Here is a 20933-nt window from a genome sequence, read left to right on the forward strand (position 1 = left end):
GCTCACCAGTGCTGATCATCAGTTACCAATTGGTCAGTAGTGGTCAGCAGTGGTCAGCAGTGGTCAGTAGTGGTCAGCAGTGGTCAGCAGTGGTCACCCCCTGGCCATGCTGAGTCAGGCTTGGTCATCCTAGGCCAGCCTTGGTCCTCGATCGGCTCAACGCGCACACGCGAGGTCCGTACGACCTTTATCGCCCGAAGTATACACGAGAACTGAATGCTTGGACGCTTCGGTACCTATCAGCCAAGCAAGGTCGAACGAGGATTGGTCGACGCTTGTCAGCAGAGTTTGTTCGATCCAAGGACAATGGAATTGACGAAACGTTAATATTACAGAAAAATCGTATTCTCGATCAGTGTTTAAACAAATATTATTAACAACTAATTTAACTATTGTCAAAAATTAATATTTAATTGGTTCAATCGATAGATATTAAAATATTGACAAATTTCTTACAAGTACTGTGTACGATGAATACTTATTCTGAACCGTGATTGTTATTAATATTTCATCGACGATGGAATGTTACTATATGCATTGTAAATATTCAATTAACACGGAGATGTACATATTTAACGCATTTTGAAGTTTCAGATTATTATATCAATGTTTTTCGAGAAAGTAATATTTCCGAATATGAAAAGTAATGATATAGTGTAAGCGTGAGAAATTGTTAGTTGAAAGTTTGTTTTTTAAAAGTTAACGAAGAGTAATAGGTATCGAAATAAAGAAAAATTTCTTTGTTTGAGAGTTTTATTTCAACTTCCTAAAATCGTCCTGCCCACCCGAAATATCCTGTCTACAGATTTTCTGTTTTCTGTTTTAGAAATCGCAAAAGTTCGGGCGAGTCTCTTCCAAATCAGTGGCGTAAAAAAGGAACCACTGATTTTGCCAGAACCAGAAGGCGAAATCACGACACTAACAGAGAAAGTTTATGTGCCCGTCAAAGAACATCCAGATGTAAGTTTCTCCCATTACTTTTCGTTACATTATGTTAAAGTAGAACTTAATACTCGTCAGCAGATTGCGGATGTTCATGTATTTATGGGAATTAGAAATATGGAAAAATGTATGAGATTGTGCACAAATGCATAAATATATTAAATATTATATTATCTGGGAAGTGCGTTAAAAGTGCGGTAAAAGAAAATTTTGTATTTACTGATCACCCCGATTACCTGAACTCGTGGTTGATTAATACTCTTGAATAGATATGAATAATCACCGGCTGGCAGGCATTAGTAATTCTTTCATACAGAGAATGAGTCATTCACTAATGAAACTTGTTTTTTTTTTTTATTGCCTTCGTTACATTTCCATGAGAGTAGTGTCAATAAATGAGCTGAAACATGATTCTTTCAGAGCATTTATTTTACTTAAATATATCACTAATACATATTATACGTTATGTATTTGTAATAATAGTATTTTTTCCATAAACTTTTTAATATTATTTTCTTATTTTACAGTTCAACTTTGTTGGAAGAATTCTTGGGCCACGCGGGATGACGGCTAAACAATTGGAGCAAGAAACAGGATGTAAAATAATGGTCCGGGGGAAAGGTTCCATGAGGGACAAAAAGAAGGTACCCACCTTTATTACTTACAATTTAACTTAATTTTTCAAACTAACTAACACGTATTTTGGTACATATTCTCATTACCTTGTATATGCAAAATAGAGTTTGGAAAATATTCCATTTTATACATAATCATGTACTAAATGGCCCCAATATTATTACACCTTTACTCTTAGAAGTATTAAATTTACGTACATTAATATTCATAAAGAAAAATTTACTAGAGAATAGAGTTTTCACTTACTTGCTACAGCGATATTTGTTTTCAAGCTGCATATGATGAATAAGAAAAAATGTTATCGTAAGTATAATACATGTATATTAACAATTCATGTATTCAATGTTGCCATCTGTGTTTCAAATTCTTCAAGTTCAATTTTCGAATGGAAGATTATGTTACGTGGAAAATCATATTATAACACAATATTAATCCATACCGATTTCTTTTTTAGGAAGAGTTAAATCGCGGCAAACCAAACTGGGAACATCTGACGGATGAACTGCACGTTCTATTGACAGTCGAAGATACGGAGAATCGTGCCACGTTAAAACTTGCCAGAGCTGTGGAAGAAGTCAAGAAACTCCTTGTTCCCGTGGTGAGAAAGTTCCTGTTATTAACTACGATAAATAGTGGTATTGTAACTTCATTTCCATTTAATTTAGAGAAAGAGAACAAATGTATACTCACAGATAAATAAATTAACCGATCAATGATTATATTGTACATTTAACGAGAATTAAAAGTTCTTTAAGAAGAGAAGCCTAGCTAAGACGGTCCTAGGTAGGCTTTCTCCCTTAAATGTGTTGTAAAATCATTAAAATCTGATTAACGTTAATAATATTTAACACATTCACTGCTTAGTTTCTCGGTGGCACAATGTCTCCAATAGGACGTCACCATGATTTGTATACGTAATATTGGCACTGTGAACGTGTCAAGGTTGAGATATACTACCGATACATGAAACGGGCTGGCACCAGACCCACAGCGACTCATAGATATTATATTGTACCAGTGCTGAAAGGCACGTCCGTGGCGAGTACAGAGACTTCGCAAGAAGAGGAAGAAGTGAAACGAATCAGCGCTGCGCCTACGGCTAAGGCGCATAGTTACATAGTGACGGTATCCCTTCGCATTTGTGATCGTCTTCTCTCGGTCGCAAAGAGATTATATAGAGCCTCTCCAAAGAGGATTCTGGCGCACGCCCAGAGGTACAGAAACGTTTGCACTCGTGAGAGCACCCAACCAATTGGGTCTTATACTAGAACTTCGTTTATCAGCTACTCATTTAAATATGATTGGTTCAGTTTTGCTCTTCACTGTACATTGAGCGGACAATAATTTAGTGGGTCGAGGTAGATTGAATGCATACATGAGAAACGGCGACCACTACGTAAATGTGCGTTCTAGCCGTAGACGCAATGGTAGTACGTACGTCACACCTCTGCAATCTGTTTTTCCCTGCGCCTCATCGCTATGTTGCCTGTACTATAGCATACAACATGAGACAACTTGGGAGAGAAAAGTGATGTAGTAATAGCATAAAAACCCTAGTGACGATATTATTAATGCCTAACAGGTTGTACTTTAAATACAAAGATGTTCAGGAATCAGTTGACAACTGTGTACATAGGAATCGGGGACGGATGAATATTTGTGGGAAAGGTGTCGAACGTTATCCCCTCTAGTGACGAATATGGGAAGTACCACCGCAAACGGTTTCGACAGTTCTACTGTAATACGCATTTGAATTACCAACCAAATCGTTGTTGCTTTGATGTTATCGCAGTGCCGGTTCGTTCTGTGTTGTGTAGTATAATTCATCAACCTTTAACAACAGTATCTGTGTTAATATTTCTATTACATAATCACTAATTTGTAAAACTTCAGTTTTTGTATACTTGAAAGTATATGCTAGTTGCTATTTATCTTTCAAACTTTTACGAGTTATTCAAGTCAGTATTAATACGTTTCTTATGAATCATGTTGGTTGTTAGCAGGCTGATGGCGAGGATGAGCTTAAAAAACGACAATTAATGGAGCTCGCTATTATAAACGGTACCTATCGGGATTCCAATATGAAAGTTGCTGCAGCCACAGGTATACTTCTTAACAGTCGTTTTCTTGTACAGGTAGTTCCCGCTTTACGAATTTCCGTTTTACGAATTCCCGGCTTTACGAATTTTGACCCGCCAAGCTGTACGTCTGTGCGCGTGCGTTTATGCAGATACCAGTTTACGCTACGCAGTTAGTTGCCACGCTGACGCTGTTAAGAGTGACTGCACAATAGTCTTACGTAGAGTTTCAAATTTACAGGTAAGTAGTTCCCGTTTTACGATTGAGAATCGGAACGAATTAATTCGTAAAGGTGGGACGTACCTGTACAAAGCATTAGAAAAACTCCTCCGCAGTATTTTTGTCAGGCGATACTATGATTGTGCGTTGCGCGTGTTATATATGCATATAGCGTTTTTATGATGTTATTTACATTGTTTTATAACCAAATGGCACAACAAAATAATGGAAGGAAAACGTTTCCCTGTTACTTTATAAGGAAAATGAGTACTCATTGAAGTGGATGCATGCAATAAATGGTTTCATACCTAACCCATACCCTATCACCCTGATGATAACTGAGATAAGCGACCAAACATTGAGATTGTAGTCTGCTCACCCCAAAAATGAAATTCCTATATGGTAGTCAGCCATTTCAGTCACATTTTGCATATAAAGATGGCGGATGTGTTAGTCAGCCTCCGTAATAATCAAACATTTTCTACATTTTTTTTAACTTAGAACTGATCTTTCCAGTTTCTACGTTACTAATTAGAGGTACTTTTGAACGTTTCTCGTATTATTTGGTTTAATAACTAAGCACTCTGGAAGATCTTATTTGGACATAGTTTAGAGTCAGTGTAGCATTTGATATTTCAGCTTGCGACGAAGAATGGAGACGTGTGGCAGCAGCTGCAGCGGAAACACAGCGGCTGCTTCCAGGCTTAGCCACGCCAATGAGAACGCCCAGCGCTCCATTGGGAGCACCGTTAATTCTCTCACCACGGATATCTGTCCCAACAACTGCAGCATCTCTTCTGAATGGCTCAGGTCCACCAGGATCTCTTCTCTCTGCTGGTGATCCTCATGGCTTAATCTACACGCCATATGCCGATTATGCCAATTATGCAGCCCTGGCAGCCTCACCTCTTCTCACGGAATACACCACTGCTGATCATTCTGGTGGGTTGTTTGCTCGCTGATTTTAGTTCCACGATCGTTCTCCATGAGTATTTTTCTCTTCCCTTATTTCTGCTTTTTGATCTCCCTCGTTCTTTCAGCATAAATGAAATAGAAATATCAGAATGTGTGAGGAAAAGAGAGAGAAAGAGACAAATGAAAAGAAATATATCTGCGTTTTCTGATATTTTGAGAAACGTTTCTTTGTGGAGAATCTCCTTTATCCAGAAGTGTATTTTTTTTTTTTTTTTTTTTAAAGAAAAATTTTACATATATGGCACACTCGATTAATACTCAGCTCGTATGTAGCAAATCCAATTCTTTATTTGGAAATAATTGCTTACATAAAAGAACTTCTGGAATTATACAGGGTGTTCCATAATATATGATATCCACTTTAGGAATAAGTTCATTTGATCTACTTTCCAAGTCATAGTTAATTTTGTGTTCTTGTGTCTTGTATCTGCTTACCTTCATTGATTACCTTGCAATGTAGAATTTAAGTCACATTCTACAAGCTCATAGATTAGATTTAGATGGGCATGGACTATTTATCAATTAGAGTAACTTGTTAATATTATTTCAAACATAAAATACTATACATTTCTGACGCATAATGCTGTTATAAAAATGAATTAATATTATCCAATGAATGTTATAAAATCAGCAAACTTGGAAACAAAGTCAAATGTAACATATGAACAAATTTTATTGTTTTTTAAATGCTTCATACGTTTTTGGCATGGGTCTTACATATTATAGAACATACTGTATATAGAAGATGTACCACATCGTTTTAACAAATTAAAGTATTTGCTTTATCGTTTAAGAGATATATAACAATTTTATATAAGTAAGTAATTAAATGCAAAAAATTTGTAGTTTCAAGAACACTCTTTTTAATATAAATATTATATAATTTTCGAGTGGACATCTAACGATAAAAATATTTTCATTTTAGATCAAGACGTGAGGAAAATACTCAAATTATCATCTTTATTCTATTAAATGGAATGTCATATTTTTCTGTTAGTGCTTGATAGCGACTCTCAAGACCTACTTTTTAAAAAACAACATTTCTTTGAAATTCTAAGGATTCTATAGAAAGTAATCCTACTCAGAAAGTATATTGGGCACTCTATGCTTAATGATATTATTCAAGCCATTGTTATAAGAATACTCTTTTTACATTTGATTTTTTTGGGGTTGAGGTAACATAAAAAGGAATGTTCTCCGCAATCAAACCAAAAAACCCATACATACGTATATCTGTTTATGTGTGTACTGTAATGATATTCAATAGTACCAGTTGTTTCGTCGCATGTGTAACTGGTTGTTATTTTATTATTATCAATATTATTATTATTATTTTTTATTACTATAAGCTATTAATGAAATTATTGATATTATTACTGTTTTTGTTATCACGATCATCATATCGTTAAATATTATGATTTTTATTGCTATTATTATATCTTCCATTATCATCATCATCATCATCATCATTATCATTTTAATTCAAACTTATCATTAGGTACTAAAAAAAGCAATATACAGATTAGTAGGAAAATTATAATTATTTTGGCCATTATCAGTTAGTAAAAAATTAATATATATAACTCGATAATTGTGCAGGTAACAATGTTAGTTGGTATGTACTACTTTTATTATGACATTTAATGTCTATATGGACAGAATCAAATCAATCATTTACTAGTCGTGTCAGTTCTGATAATTATTTAATGTTAATTATAATCAGAATTAATTCAATACTCGTCTCGAAATAATGAATTAACAGTAAGTAATAGAGTTCTATAATGTAGCATACGATATGAGCAGGAAAATCTTGTAATTTAAAAAGAAGAATTATTTCTTGGTAGACAAAAATACCAAACATGTAGGATCATATCTTTAGTATACTTTAGCTCGAGTCGGTATTCAAACAGGAAAGGCATTGAACTTCATTTATCATTTCTTCAGTTAGAACAACAATACGACCAATACAAATCGTCGATCCGTACAATACAGATACTATATATGCTCAGATAAAAAGGATGAATCATTTTTTCAATAAAATACTCGGCTATTTTATAATAAATCTTATACACACATTCGTTACCATTTATTGTACAAAGTATAGTTCAAATGTGTGTTCAGTAAATATGGCGTGTTTAAAAGATGACAATTTTTTGGTTTCCTGGGACAACTACATATGTACTTATTTACATAATCGTTTCTGTTAACGAAATGATTAGTAAATATTAGATTTTTGGCGAATACCTAAAGATTACAAGTCATTCAGTTTTTACAGCAAATTACATTGAAATAATTATCGCATTATCATTCCACGTTTACGTTCACTTTTCTTATTTAAACAAAACATTAAAAACTAGCAGCATTAGGATGTGTCAGTGTGACTCTCTTAAAAGTAAATAAGCAAAGGCAAAAGTCTTATTTTCGTTCTAGAACTCGTACAGAGATGAAGAAAAATAATCTTTATCTTCATTACAACACTAAAGTAAAAATAATATGTGCATTTGCATAGACCATTTTAACTAGCTTGATAATTTCAGTGTTAACTATTAATAATTAATTATCTAATTTAGTTCTAAAAAAATAATACATATTTATAATGTCTGTTTCTTTATTTTAAGTTTCAAAAATGTTTCATTTTTCGAACATGCCATATTTTATGATATACTTTGTATTTTACTTATAGTATTTCAAATAATGAAAAAAAGGAATGCGCATGTGTTATTACATGTCCGGTTCTTTGGTGCATTAATATATTGATATATTTACGAAGTAATCAAATAAATCAAATATTATTTATTCTTGTTATCTTTAATATGTATGTCTACAGGGTAAAAATTATGAACAGAAGTAAGTCAATTTCTCATGAGAATAAGTATTAGAAACGTCAATATTATGTTTAAGTAGAGAACATTATTTTCAACCTGTAATTTTTCAGTAGATTTTAGAAAACTTCTAATTGTGTTATCATTGTGCATTTATTAGATTACAGTATGGTTTCAACCTGAAAGAATATCACTAAATTACTTCGATTAAGATAACATGAATATTGTAATAATTACAGCAATATATTTTATGTATTGCTCTAGCAACCAAAAGAATTATCCTTCTAATTTTTTAATTGTTTAGGAATATTCGAACAAAAACAGTTATTATTAATTATCCCAATTGTTCTGAGGCATTTTCTTGTTCTCATCTGTAAACATTTTTTAATTTTTTGGTGCAAAGTATAAGTTATTTTGAACGTTACTTTGAGTTTGCAATATGACAATTTTTTAAGCAAAGAGTAAAGCTATTTCTTAGTTATACATATATGATGTCATATATATTTATTAAATTTTTACATTATTGATAAGTAAAATGAAATGAATACTTAATATATTTATGTATAATCTTACTGTACAATTCTTTCTTAATGACAGTCCAGTATGATTTATATATATATATAAATATGCACATCTATGTTTTTTTTTATTCTACTTCTCTATACTAGGAATCCCTTATTGTGTACTTTTAGACAAAAAGTAATTTCGTCGTATTACATATTGTAAAAGGGAAACAGAATATTAATCAATAATTTCAGATTTTATAATTAATTCTATTTCGCATTTTTCTATTCATTGTTTTAAATAGGGGATTTTACAAATCCTGTAAAGGTATATAATTATATCAGTATAAGTTATTAAATAATGTATAATATGCTACATAGTTATGTATAGAATTATAATTGTATTTTTAGACAAATAATTGTATTTTTAGGATATCCAGTAAATTGAAGTTAAATTAAAGATTGATGTGCATAAAATAAAAATGAATTATTTAAAAAAAGAGAAAATTAAATTAAGATACAATATGCTCAACATTTTTTTTTCATTTGTTGGGCATATAAACAATATTTTGTAAATAATTTTGTCATAGAGAAAGAAACATATCAATATATTTAAACGTATGAACTGTATTTTTTTATACGCCATAAAAATGCTTTTGTAAATTAAAGATAAATATTTTCATACATTCTTATTTTATCTATTTCTGTTCTTTTGGTGGCCATTCATAGTTTAAATTAATACTATTGATAGCATAATGTAAAGGATTATTATAAATACGTTTTTTTTTTTTTTTAATATTACCGATCTTTCTAGTGCTGTGGCCGTTTATGTTGTAATGCTATTACAGTTCGTGTATGTGTGTATTTCTTGAATAGATTAGACTTTGGTTTATGTATATTTGGATCAATATTACCAAATATTTCCTATTTATTAAGCTTTCAATATTCCGTCCACTATTATGAAATTATATTTACAGACTTATGAAATAATTTCTGGTAATAACATCTTAACTTCCCCTAATTCAATTCAGTAAGTCAAACGATTTCACCCGAACTTGAGTATTGCATCTTTTGGCGTTTCTTCTTTATCTCCGTAGGCAAGATCTGGCTTCAAATTCTTATCTCCAACATCTCCTGGGGCCTGAGCAGGCTCAGGACGTTTCTTAGCTTTAGATTCTATTTGTGGATTCTCGACACCACCCACTCACTTCATCATTTTCTTTGTTATTTCCATCATCTGTGACTTGAACTTTTTCAACTATTTTGGGTTTCTCTCTTTTTGCGGGCATTTCTGTATCGGAATTAGGAGCTCTCTTTTCTTTCGCTTTTGCGTTAGACATACAACGTCTCTATCGCTAATCAAGCAGAACGCACCCACAAACGAATAGATCAACAAATATAACCAAGCAAACCATAGGTATAGAAATAACACCTAGGGACCAGATGGGTGACATTTTAAAAACTTGTAACATGTATTCATGAATGTTGAAACATAACTGCATTTTAAACATCTTTCTTATATTGACTAGGAGTAAACTGAAAAGGAAGCAAACTTAAGTGTAGTATCCATTTTTTGACGGGTTTTTACAACATTGGTAGTGCCTATAATGTTGAAGGTATTGTTATGTTTATACCTCAAAGGCAAGCTATGTTACATTCAAATTTTTGAAATTAAGAATAAATATGAAAGCTCATTTAATTAATGTTATATTCTTTGTCGCTATTTAAAATGTTAAATTTTCAAAATTTTGACTTAACATAGCTTACCTCTAAGATATATGTACATATGGTTTTATGGTTGGATGGTTAATAGTTTAGCTGTTACTTAATCTTGTTAAGCTTATACAACTCATACTTATAATATAGAAATAATTAATACTTTCAAAAAATTCATTATTTAAAATTGTTGTGTAGATTGTAAGATGTATATAATATGAAAATATATTTTTTTAATTGTTAATTATCCTGCCATACAACCATATATCAATAACTTCAGCATTTCAAACACAATGTTCAAAAACCCATTATAAGGTGAGCATTACTTTTGGCCTCCTTGAGTCCCCTCGTGAAATATAGACCGCAGTTTAGATACTTTTATCAGTAGTAATAATGTTGTTTAATTTGGTGTCACAAACTGGAGCAATCCTTTAGAATGTTATTTTATTCTACCTCACGAAATAAATTTTGAACTTGTATTATACAGTTTCATTCATCACAAATAATTATCTTCTATGATACTTATCAATACTGTACACTACGTAATAGAAGTGAGTGTTCAATGTGACACGTGTAAGAATGAGAAAAATACTATTTATATAATATATTTAAGTAAGTAGTTAAGGTTATTAAAAAGTATTATATATAGAAAATGATAAAATCATGCAAATTAATTTATATTGATCTGTAATTATTTAATTGTATTTTTGTAATTATTTTATTATTCTGTGTTATGAGAATGTTTGAAAACGAAACGTGAAGTATATTGAACGACGAATTGCGAATACTCATCGTTTTTACAAAATACATAATGTTCGATAAGTGTTAATAACATAAGTTAATGTGCCTGTTTTTTAGTCTAATGATGAGAATTTCATCATATTGATAAATAAAAACCAATTGTATTTTATTTGTTAATTTGCGTTTTAATATAAAGCGCACCGAATTTAGATGTATGGAATTTGTTGAAAGTGGAAGTAGATTTTTACCATATCCTGTACATATGTGTATAAATTGAATTAATATCCATACGCGTGTGTGTAAATATGTATAATGAATTGGCAAAAAATATTATATGACAGAAAATTTCTATATTCAAGTGTCATGTATGCATACACGCAAATAACTTCATAATTCTATGATTAACAATGGCTTAAATTGGTTTGAAAGATACTTAAACAAATAGCCCACAAAATATGCAAGATATAAAAATGGTCACTTTTTCTTAGAAGTACAAGACAATGAGCAAAATTGTATTATACAATCGTGTTTCTTCTGTAATGTAATATAAACTCATCATTTTTTTATGTTTGTGTTAGGAAAAAAATATAATTTCTACTTTAAGAAACATGCTCGCATCTTGTAAACGTTCAAAAAATATTTCGCAAACTACAAAACAGCTAAAACAATAAATAGTTTTTCAATAAATATGATTGCAATTTAATTAATGTAATAATGTCTTACAATATTTTTCATAAGAATTACTTCACGTAGCTTACGCGTATATGTAACTAGCATCATGTATCGAATGTTCATATTATTATGATCATTTTCTTGTAAATAAATGGTGTAAGAAAGAAAGAGAAGAGGAAATAGTTTCACAATTTTTGTACAAAATTTACAATAAATTTCAAATTAATAATATGAGCTACAAATACTATTGTATTGTACAAAAAATTCTAACATTTTTAAGTTGATATTTATTGTTTAATAATTTATTTATTATAAAAAATTGTGTCTCTTCCTCTTCCATGTTGTCTTGTACCATTTGACATAAAAAAAAACGCTACACAATAGTAGCGCGAAGACTCTAAAAACTTTTATAATAGTATATTATTTGTATATATTTCATATTAATACATATTTTTATATCACATTTCTATATAAACATTTGTGTGTGGGTGGGTGGGTGTGTGTGGGTGTGTGTGTGCATAATATATATAAGTATGTATATACAGAGAGTAGCTGACACGATTCTGAGCAACAATTTCCTTTGCAAAAATGTCGGTGGGGGCTTCATTTTTGCAAAGGATATTGTTGTTCAGAACGTGTCAGCTACCCCCCATTTCCAGTTCTTATAGGAGTTCTGGGATACCCTGTATATATACACATATATAATGCCCCCATTTCACATTATTTCATGTAAAACATACTACTCTGTTTACTATTCCGAGTCTGAAGGACACGATCGAACGCAAACTGGTAAATGAGAAAAATATTTAATTGAACAAAACTTGATTGTTGCCTGTAGCGTGAAAAATTTTCTGCGATTATAATCATTTTTATCGCTGATACATACACAAATGAAAATGATGAGCAAGTACAGACGACCATGAGACATGTAGCAAAGAAAAGGTATTAGCTTACGTTTCGATCGCGGCCTTGTCTGAAATTTTAATTCTCTATTATTGTTTATAGCGGTATTTAAGTGACTTGCTGAGGCCTGGAAAATGATTAATACATGTGGATGCAGATGAATTATACACGTTTGTATGTTGGGGACAGGTGCAGCAGCCGCTGCGAAACAGCGTAGGCACCTGGGTCAGATTCGCGAGCACCCTTATCAAAGGGCTGGTGCTTTGTCGTGAATTCGGAGAGCGCAATCACAATACTGTACGCGCCTCCGCGAAGAGGTTAGTTCTTCACAAACGTTAAATTTTTTCATTTTACTTCAATATTTTGTTAATGATATATATATATATACATATTATGTTATTTGTTCCTGTATACATTTTTACCACACGGAGCTCACATACGATATTTTCAGGATAAGCGTTATTCTTTTTTTCTCCAAAAATGCTTTAATTTTCCTTGAATTTTCACAATTTGTACTTAAACTTACAAATACAACTGATTAATATAAGCAGACAGTCTTATGCTAATCATCTGATTATTTGCTACAATTCCACACTATTTTGTTCTTCAATGTAAAATGTAGATGATATTCCTAACTTGTTTAGTCAGATTTTATCAACATATTTTACTAGTTATATTAACAACAAAAATGTTACAATGCTGTCATAATATGAAAAATGATGAGAATGACGGTAGTAGTCAAAAGCTATATGTTTATTATAAACTTATATTTCAATTACATTCCGTGAACATAAATAAATGAAATAATTTCAAATTATTTTTTTACAAATAATATTATAAATTTTAAAGTTCCAGGAAAATTATCGGATTTAGTTGAAGCTTACTTTTGTTTTACCTGACACTGCAACAATTTAATATTTACTAAATTTTTCCCTCTAGGTATCTACATTTAAATCATATAGATCTATATGGAAATTTCAATTATCAAATGTAGATATATGTATACTTTTAAATTGTTATATAATTACACGAGAGAGTAGATATATTAAGACAGGATTCTGGTATTTCCATGGCAGTATTGAATTATCTTTTTTCATTTTAATCATAGTATGTTACCTTTTATATATTACAAAATTCCTAGTCACACCTAGTCACAAGAGAATTCTTATATCTAAAGTATTACATTTATATTAAACAGATGGGCACTATACTATTTCAAGAATATCAGAAATTACTAGCTTTATTTTACAATTTAGTTTCAATGTCTAAGTTATTGAATCTAAATTTCTGATTGGTATTACTTTATGAAAAAATGGTATTTACATATGAAAATGAAATGTACATTAATACGAGTTTTTATATTATATATTTTTTATATTATAATGTATTTTACATATTATACAATTTTTTTGCATTTTATTAAAAGTGTAACAGATTATTTTTTCAGTTTTAAAGTATGAAGCTCAAATACAATTTATTACCATAAATTTTATTGAATATCTTGCAATTAGAAAAGTACGGAAATTACTTTTAAAACATCTTTTGCTAATACAGATGGAAAACATTGTGATTTATAAAATTGCTGCAGTGAAATTCAAGAATAAAGACGGATGATACTTACAATGTGTACGTAACATCAAAAAGTAAGCAATTATATAATTTTGTATATTTACTTTTTGTATCTTTAGACCATAATATGTACACTGTACTATATGTTTCTAAACACTTTTATACATAATACATTTACAGATAGAAAAGATATTTACAGATGGTTAACCCTTTGCAGTCACATATTCAAATTTTGTCCTGTGAAATGCACATGCATGTTCTTTTATTAATGAATTTTTATTCACTTGTAAAGAACTTGTGAAGAAGTTTATTTCTGGAATATGTGATGTACATTTCATTATACTTTTTATGATAATAACTTCTTGATAAACAATGAACACCAGTTGAAACTTTTATATCATCGCTCAAGGTGATGACCTTAATAATGTATCTAAAAATTATTCAAATCGACAGAGATAGCACCTATTTTTGCATTATTACTAATTATAGTGCAGTATAATATAGAATATGAAATCAGTATTATTTTCTAGAAAATATTCGAGGTATTCTATATTTACTTGCTGCTAAATTATTATTGAATAATCGTACACAACTTAACAATTGCATAATTGCAAATAGTGAGATGTTTTGGTACATACACTATTTATATTTGTTATCTGTTTAAACATAGATTGAAATTTCAATATTGCGTCCACTCCCCGCAAGTAGGTATAAACAATACATTGTTTTAAATTATTTTGTACCTTTCCCTTTTCTTATTCTTGCATCACCATGTAAGAAAGTTATATACAATTGTATAATGGAAGTATGGTATGGGTGCGCACCTACCCATTTTTTTATGTAATTTCTTTGACTTATTTGTATTGGAAAATAGAACTTTATAATAGTGAGTAATTACTAGTTTAATGGTAAAGTACAAATACCAGAGTCATTCTTGGATAATGAGTTAACAATATGGAGAAAAGTGAAATGGAAAAAGAAGATAGAGTTTGAACAAAGCAAAAAAATCACTTTCTAAATAGGTGTATTATAAGGTAATCTTATATTTCCGTGCATATATCTACCTCCAACATGTGTAAACCTATATAATCCAGTGTATTGGCAACTTGTGCCTGTGGAACACTTATTGACTTTTTATATAATTTGCCTAATTGTGCGTGTATATGTGTGCACGCGTGCACGATGTACGCGTATTTTAAATAAATGTATATACAAAGTATCGATAAGTAGTTTTTTCATTTTGAATGAAGGTAACAGGAGTGGTACTACGATACGATGCGAAGGTTCAAATTATAAAACAATACGTTTATTATTACAAAATTTGGATACATTATCTTTAAATTTTTGGATGTAAGTTTTCCATATGAATCCAGGATACCATTTGCATAACTAGAAACATGTAAACTTGAAAGTATCTAAAATTTACATGTATGTCATAATTTAGTTGTGGTGTTTTTCGATACGTCAGTAAAAATTAATCGACTAATATCATCATTGGTCCAAATTTTCCCGTTTGTTGTCAACAATTCTCAACAATTTTTGTTCTTCCACGTTTTCCAATAACAACTTGGGATGAACTTCATGTAAAACGGAAGTTATAATTCAATCCTAAAATTGCATCCTATCCTTCTTTATGTATCACCACTAACAATTACCACATGTAATTTATAATGGCACTTTCGTTATAGATGCAATTTTACCTATTACACTTATCGTATAACTAAGCATTGTCTTTATGAAACTAACAAAAATGCTCCACATGGCCAAGTTGACACTAACTTAATTCAAAAACCAAGGAAATTGTGAGTTAAAACTAAGGGTGACTTTAAGCAGCAAGCCTTTTATTAATTATAATCAAAGTTAAATATGCATATGAATATTTAAATATATGTAGCATGTTGAATCTCACAATTGTATAATTTCTAAAAAAACATTTAAAAATATTTTTGTATTTATGAAATAATTTATCATCAAATTATGGAAAAGACAAGTGATGTGCTCTTGAGTTTAATATAATGGAACAGCATCATCATGCAGAGAGCACGGCTTTTGTGAAATTACGTAGAATATATTAGGCAATATATTTAATGATTTTTATTGAAGGTAAAACATAAATGTTGATAGTTAATGATATTAACAGAAGACACTTGCTTCTTATATGTACATATCTCTCCAAGCTCCCTTTTTATATGTACTTATGTAATTACATTAATCATATTTGTATAATTTATAAATTTCAACACCAAGATAGTTTGTACTTACATTGACCTTATATGTCGTATGTATTATTTAGTGACATTTGGGCACTGCTTGCTAATAGGATATTAATTGTGGAAGTTTATATGATTCACAGTAATAGCATTGCCATCACTATGTGTTTAATATCATACGTGTATAGAATGTTACTTATTTAATGCTGCTATATGGTGGCAGGTGCACACCCAAGCTGCCTATAAAATTGATATAATCTTGTGGGAAATAGAGAGCTACTTTAAAGTCCTCTTATTATCACTATTCTAAATCTGCTTTTTTATATTTATTTATTCCTTTTAATCGTTCTAGAATTCCATATAAATTTATGGATTTATCATCTTGACTATCCTATGCGCGGGGAGGGTACATGATTTTGTAAACCTTAAAATCAAAATAGTTTGACCCTCTAATAAGCAATGAAAATTATAATATGTAAAATTCATGAAACTGAAATAAATTATGTTATAAATATAGATACGACATATTCAAAAAATTGTTTAATCAATCTGTTAACATGATGTTATTATCTAGTTATGAATATTTATATAAAGAATTACATAGTAATATTTTAACAAATTATAGACATTGTAAAGTTTCTGATTATGCTAAAAAATTCATAATTGTTTAGAAATTAGAGGGTTAAAAACTATAAGCATTAGCCAGCAAATAACGAAGTATAAATTTCATTTTGGTGAAATGCAATTCTCTGACAATGTTTTTGTTATATAATGTTTTATATGAAATAAATGCTTAAACACTAATATTGACCAAAAAGAGTGTGAAGCAGTTGCTTGTTTATTACTGTTGATGATGATTTCCTTCTTGATCTTAGTCCTTACTTAAACGCAAAAAGTAGCAAATGCTATTTGCTAGACCAGCGGTTCTCAAAATTTTCAATTCTTACAGCCCCTTTTATTTTGAAAATGTATGCACAGCTCCAAAAAGCTTTTTCTTTATATGGATTCCACTTAACTATATGTATTGTATTATAACTTACAACTTTGATAAAATTACAAATACTTAATTATCAATTCACTTAACATTATAAAAATAGTTTTAATTTTATAAAGATCCGTGGAGCTCTGTGGAACACACTTTGAGAAACGCTGTGAATTATGCAGATAGATTATGTTTCACGTAATTAAAAGTAAGTGAATTTCTAAGCCAAGGCATTGCTTCCCACTAACTACATTTCTTTCAACTATTGAACTGTTCGGAGACTTAATGTTAACATGAATCAATCATAATCAAATTACTAACAAACTGTTTTTCTTTTCTTTCTTTTTAACATTGGTTGCCCATGGCCTATAGGCTTGGAGTGCTAACAATGGAATCCACTCGCCCCGTGCTAACACCTGGACTCTGGAACAACATCCGCGTTCGATCGATTCACCAACCAGATGACCACCTTCGTCGTTCGCATCACCAGCCCTGTTTGTCAAGTTTATCCATCCTGTATCCTCTCCGTGTTTTTCAAACTTCGTAATCTCAATTAAATTGATTGTTCGTTTCTTAGCATTCATGGCAATGTTATTGGCGTTTAGTACATTGGACAGATAATTATCTGACATTACGTGGAATCACAACATTATGTGTGCGAGAGAAAAAAATGTTTAAATTAAGTCAGATTCCAACGTAACATAATCATGATAGATGTTGAATGCTTCAAAATTTTTAATGTAAACGAATGATGATTTTAAAGGATCTCGTATTTTGAAGCAATTTATATATTAAAATTACTCTTTCTCTATTGTAGAATTAACAGAATGTCAATATAATTATTATTGACTTTCCTCTCAAATACTAGAATGTTTCTTTATAAGTACAGAATTATTAGATTCATATGTTTATTATACATATCTCGAAGAATCATTGATTTCTTATGATATGTTCTAATCATAATGAAGGTTTTGTGTGTTAACATTAGAATGTTAACTTATTTATTGTTAAAATGAAAGGTTTCGGTCTTTTTTTGGGGTTATACATTTTTATACAAAATGTTTCATAAGGTGTGATATAATCAGAAAATGACGCATTCGTAAGTGAAACATAAGATAATTTTAAATAGTTTTACACGACAGTGGTATATCCGTATTTAAATTATTAATAGCTAAAATTTGCTGCACACATTCATACAAATTTTTATACATGTACATATCTCAAATTTCTTAATGCACTTAACATACCACATTGAGACTCTAGAATGAGTTACATCAACTCTAATATTATATTTTCTGACAGATAGCCCTTCAATTTTTTTTTTATTATTCTTAATGTATATTAATTATTCATTTAAATTGTATCATTTTTGTACATTAAGTGCCAACAAAAAAATTCCTTTATTTAACAATGTAGTTAAATGTTTAATATTTTTTGCCTACTGTTAATTGCTTATATTTGCTGACCTCATTGTATTCATTGAAGTCCATTTTATAAAGACATTACAGAAGCACAGAATTTATCAGTATATTCGAAGATATTTTTTAATCATTTCGAATTTGTTTGAGTATTGATCTCCAGAAATGGAGTTAAGTGTTATAGATTAAAACAGTTATAAACCCATATTAGAAATTCCACATTTACAGGCACAAATTTATACACTTTTCATCATTTTATAACTTAGTACATTTATGTTTCATTCTTATTCATTTAAAAACGGCTGATTAAATGGTTTCAACGTCAATGTAAGTAGGCGCCAGAAATATGTTTATTCCATTATAATCAAAATAAGACAAACGTTTACCCGTGTGCGGATTAATAATTAAAAACGATTGTTTAAGTGGAATATACATTTGTGGAAAATAGTGTCATAGTCAAGAATAGCAGAGGTACTTATTTTATTACGTTCATAACTAGGTTTGTATGTAACTAACAAGATTATTATTTTCAATCAAAGTTACTTTTTAATGTAATATATTTTCACCTGAAGAATCTCATTTCTCTGTCATATCACACCTCCCATAAAGCCGATATATAGAGTAGTGGGTCGGCAACCTATGTCCTGCAGATTAGCCAATGATACTCATAAAGTCAAAACAATTGAATCATCAATTGTTTACCAAGCCAGAATAGTCAAAAATGAAATGTCTTAATAATTTGGAATCGTCTTATTGCAGTACAGTAAAATGATTGTGTTCATTTAAAAGTTACAAATATAAAGTCAAATATTTTAAAACCAAGCGACCACACACATCATTTACTAATATTTTTAATTGAGTTGTTTAATTTCTTTAACAGTCTTAACTTGTATAAGTAATTTCACTTAATTAAGGTATTGACAAATAATACTAATCCGCGAACTTTAGGAAAGAATTATTGTTTATCAAACCTGACCCAAGATCGAGAAAGGTTGCCGACCACTGTTATAGAAAAACCTTAAGATCATACAACACAATGACTATAAATTTTTATATTTAAAGTTGCTCATCACAGACTGTAAAACCAATTTTTCTCTGTGATGGTCAAATTAATTATATAGTACTTATATTGTTAACAGAACAATAGAATGAAGAGGAGAAGTGAGTAAAAATTAGAAAAGAAATTTAAATAATACAATGTATTTTGTATAATTAAGAAAATACCATGTTCACTTGTAATAAGTGTAACATAAAATCAAAATTTGTTTCCATTTCGACATTTTTTTACATGAAAATAAAATTAACGCTAAGTTTAGTCAACTCATGAAGAAAGGACAATTCTTCAAATACTTTTCATTGCAACTTGCAACTGTTTAACATTAAGTGAAAGAAACAGTAAAGTTTTATAACAATGATTGAATATTAATAGTTTGCAATATTAAAATACGTTGAAACATAACGTAATATAAAGATATGAACTGTTAGATATAAAATATAATTATAAGCTATATCAGAACAAATTCGAGGAGTATGTAATTTTAAAGAAATACATACTAAAAATGAGTATTGCATGAATTTCTGTAAATTTACAGTACTCGTAAATTTGTCGTTAACAATGAAACGAATAGTAAAAGAATCAAAATAATCAAGTGTAACTAGGAATTACAATTATTTAATTTCTTCTTCAATATATTAATTTGTTACGTGTCTTGAAAGAATCTCCAATTTTTTTTAGCAAAGAGATGTTATACTGTGTTTTAATATACTGTAATCTGAAAATGTTGTTATATAATATTATGGTGCAATTTACTTGTAAAGTAATCAACTTCACTCGTTTATTAAATATTTTCACCCTTACAAAATTTAGATAAACTTATAAGAAAATATCTTTTTGTGAAAAGTGTAAGGTAGAAAGGTTTATTAACAAAATAGTACTAAAAATTATATCGTTATAAACAACGAGCACGTTGATTAGAGTAAATCTATTTTTACTTGTTTCTGTTGTAAAATCACTACTCATAATATTATTTACTATATTACATACGAAATATGTCTACATGGATGAGAATGATTATGTTAGATTGATTTATTTATCAATGAATATAACATTATATAGATATAAAAAGAATGTTTTGTTGATTCATTAAATTTGCCATGTGTAGATGTAATAATAAGAACTTTTTACCATGTTCATTTGTGTATATTTAATAATCTGTGTGACTTACTTACATTTTCAACAGACACTTCTACCTTTTTTATTATTTAAGGGCAGGTAATTATTATTTTATGTACATAGATCGAATTTGATGACATAATTATATTAAAATTTATTTGAAATCTACTTAAATATACATTTTAAAATAACATTCATCATATTTCAACATTTTAAAAATACAGAGACGTAGATAAATGAAATAAATATTAAATAATGTGTAGAAATAAGGGAAATCAAAAAATGAAATTAATGTTGTTTATTTAGTGTAACAATAATACAAGAGTTCTTTTATATATCCCAGGTGACTTATAAAAGCATATGTTTCGTGTGT

At 29.7% G+C, this 20933-nt stretch overlaps 1 protein-coding gene across 18 annotated transcripts in view; it reads left to right on the plus strand.

Annotated features, from left to right (window-relative positions):
• Positions 1 to 20897, plus strand: part of LOC128883938 (protein held out wings) — a 36995-nt gene extending 16098 nt beyond the window's left edge. For 5 of the 18 annotated variants that reach the window (XM_054136836.1, XM_054136938.1, XM_054136955.1 and 2 more), the window contains 6 exons: positions 827 to 960; positions 1470 to 1586; positions 2033 to 2176; positions 3579 to 3681; positions 4501 to 4818; positions 12398 to 14996. In XM_054136836.1, the coding sequence (XP_053992811.1) occupies positions 827 to 960; positions 1470 to 1586; positions 2033 to 2176; positions 3579 to 3681; positions 4501 to 4818; positions 12398 to 12480 (899 nt within the window). In that variant the 3' untranslated portion in view covers positions 12481 to 14996. Of the gene's footprint in view, positions 1 to 826; positions 961 to 1469; positions 1587 to 2032; positions 2177 to 3578; positions 3682 to 4500; positions 5534 to 5776; positions 9207 to 12397; positions 14997 to 17341 lie in introns of those variants that run through there. The other 13 variants (XR_008459177.1, XR_008459173.1, XM_054136852.1 and 10 more) reach the window with 13 other exon arrangements.
• Positions 20898 to 20933: the final 36 nt, after the last annotated feature.

Source organism: Hylaeus volcanicus, chromosome 1 (assembly GCF_026283585.1).
Source record: "Hylaeus volcanicus isolate JK05 chromosome 1, UHH_iyHylVolc1.0_haploid, whole genome shotgun sequence".
Classification (NCBI taxonomy): domain Eukaryota; kingdom Metazoa; phylum Arthropoda; class Insecta; order Hymenoptera; family Colletidae; genus Hylaeus; species Hylaeus volcanicus.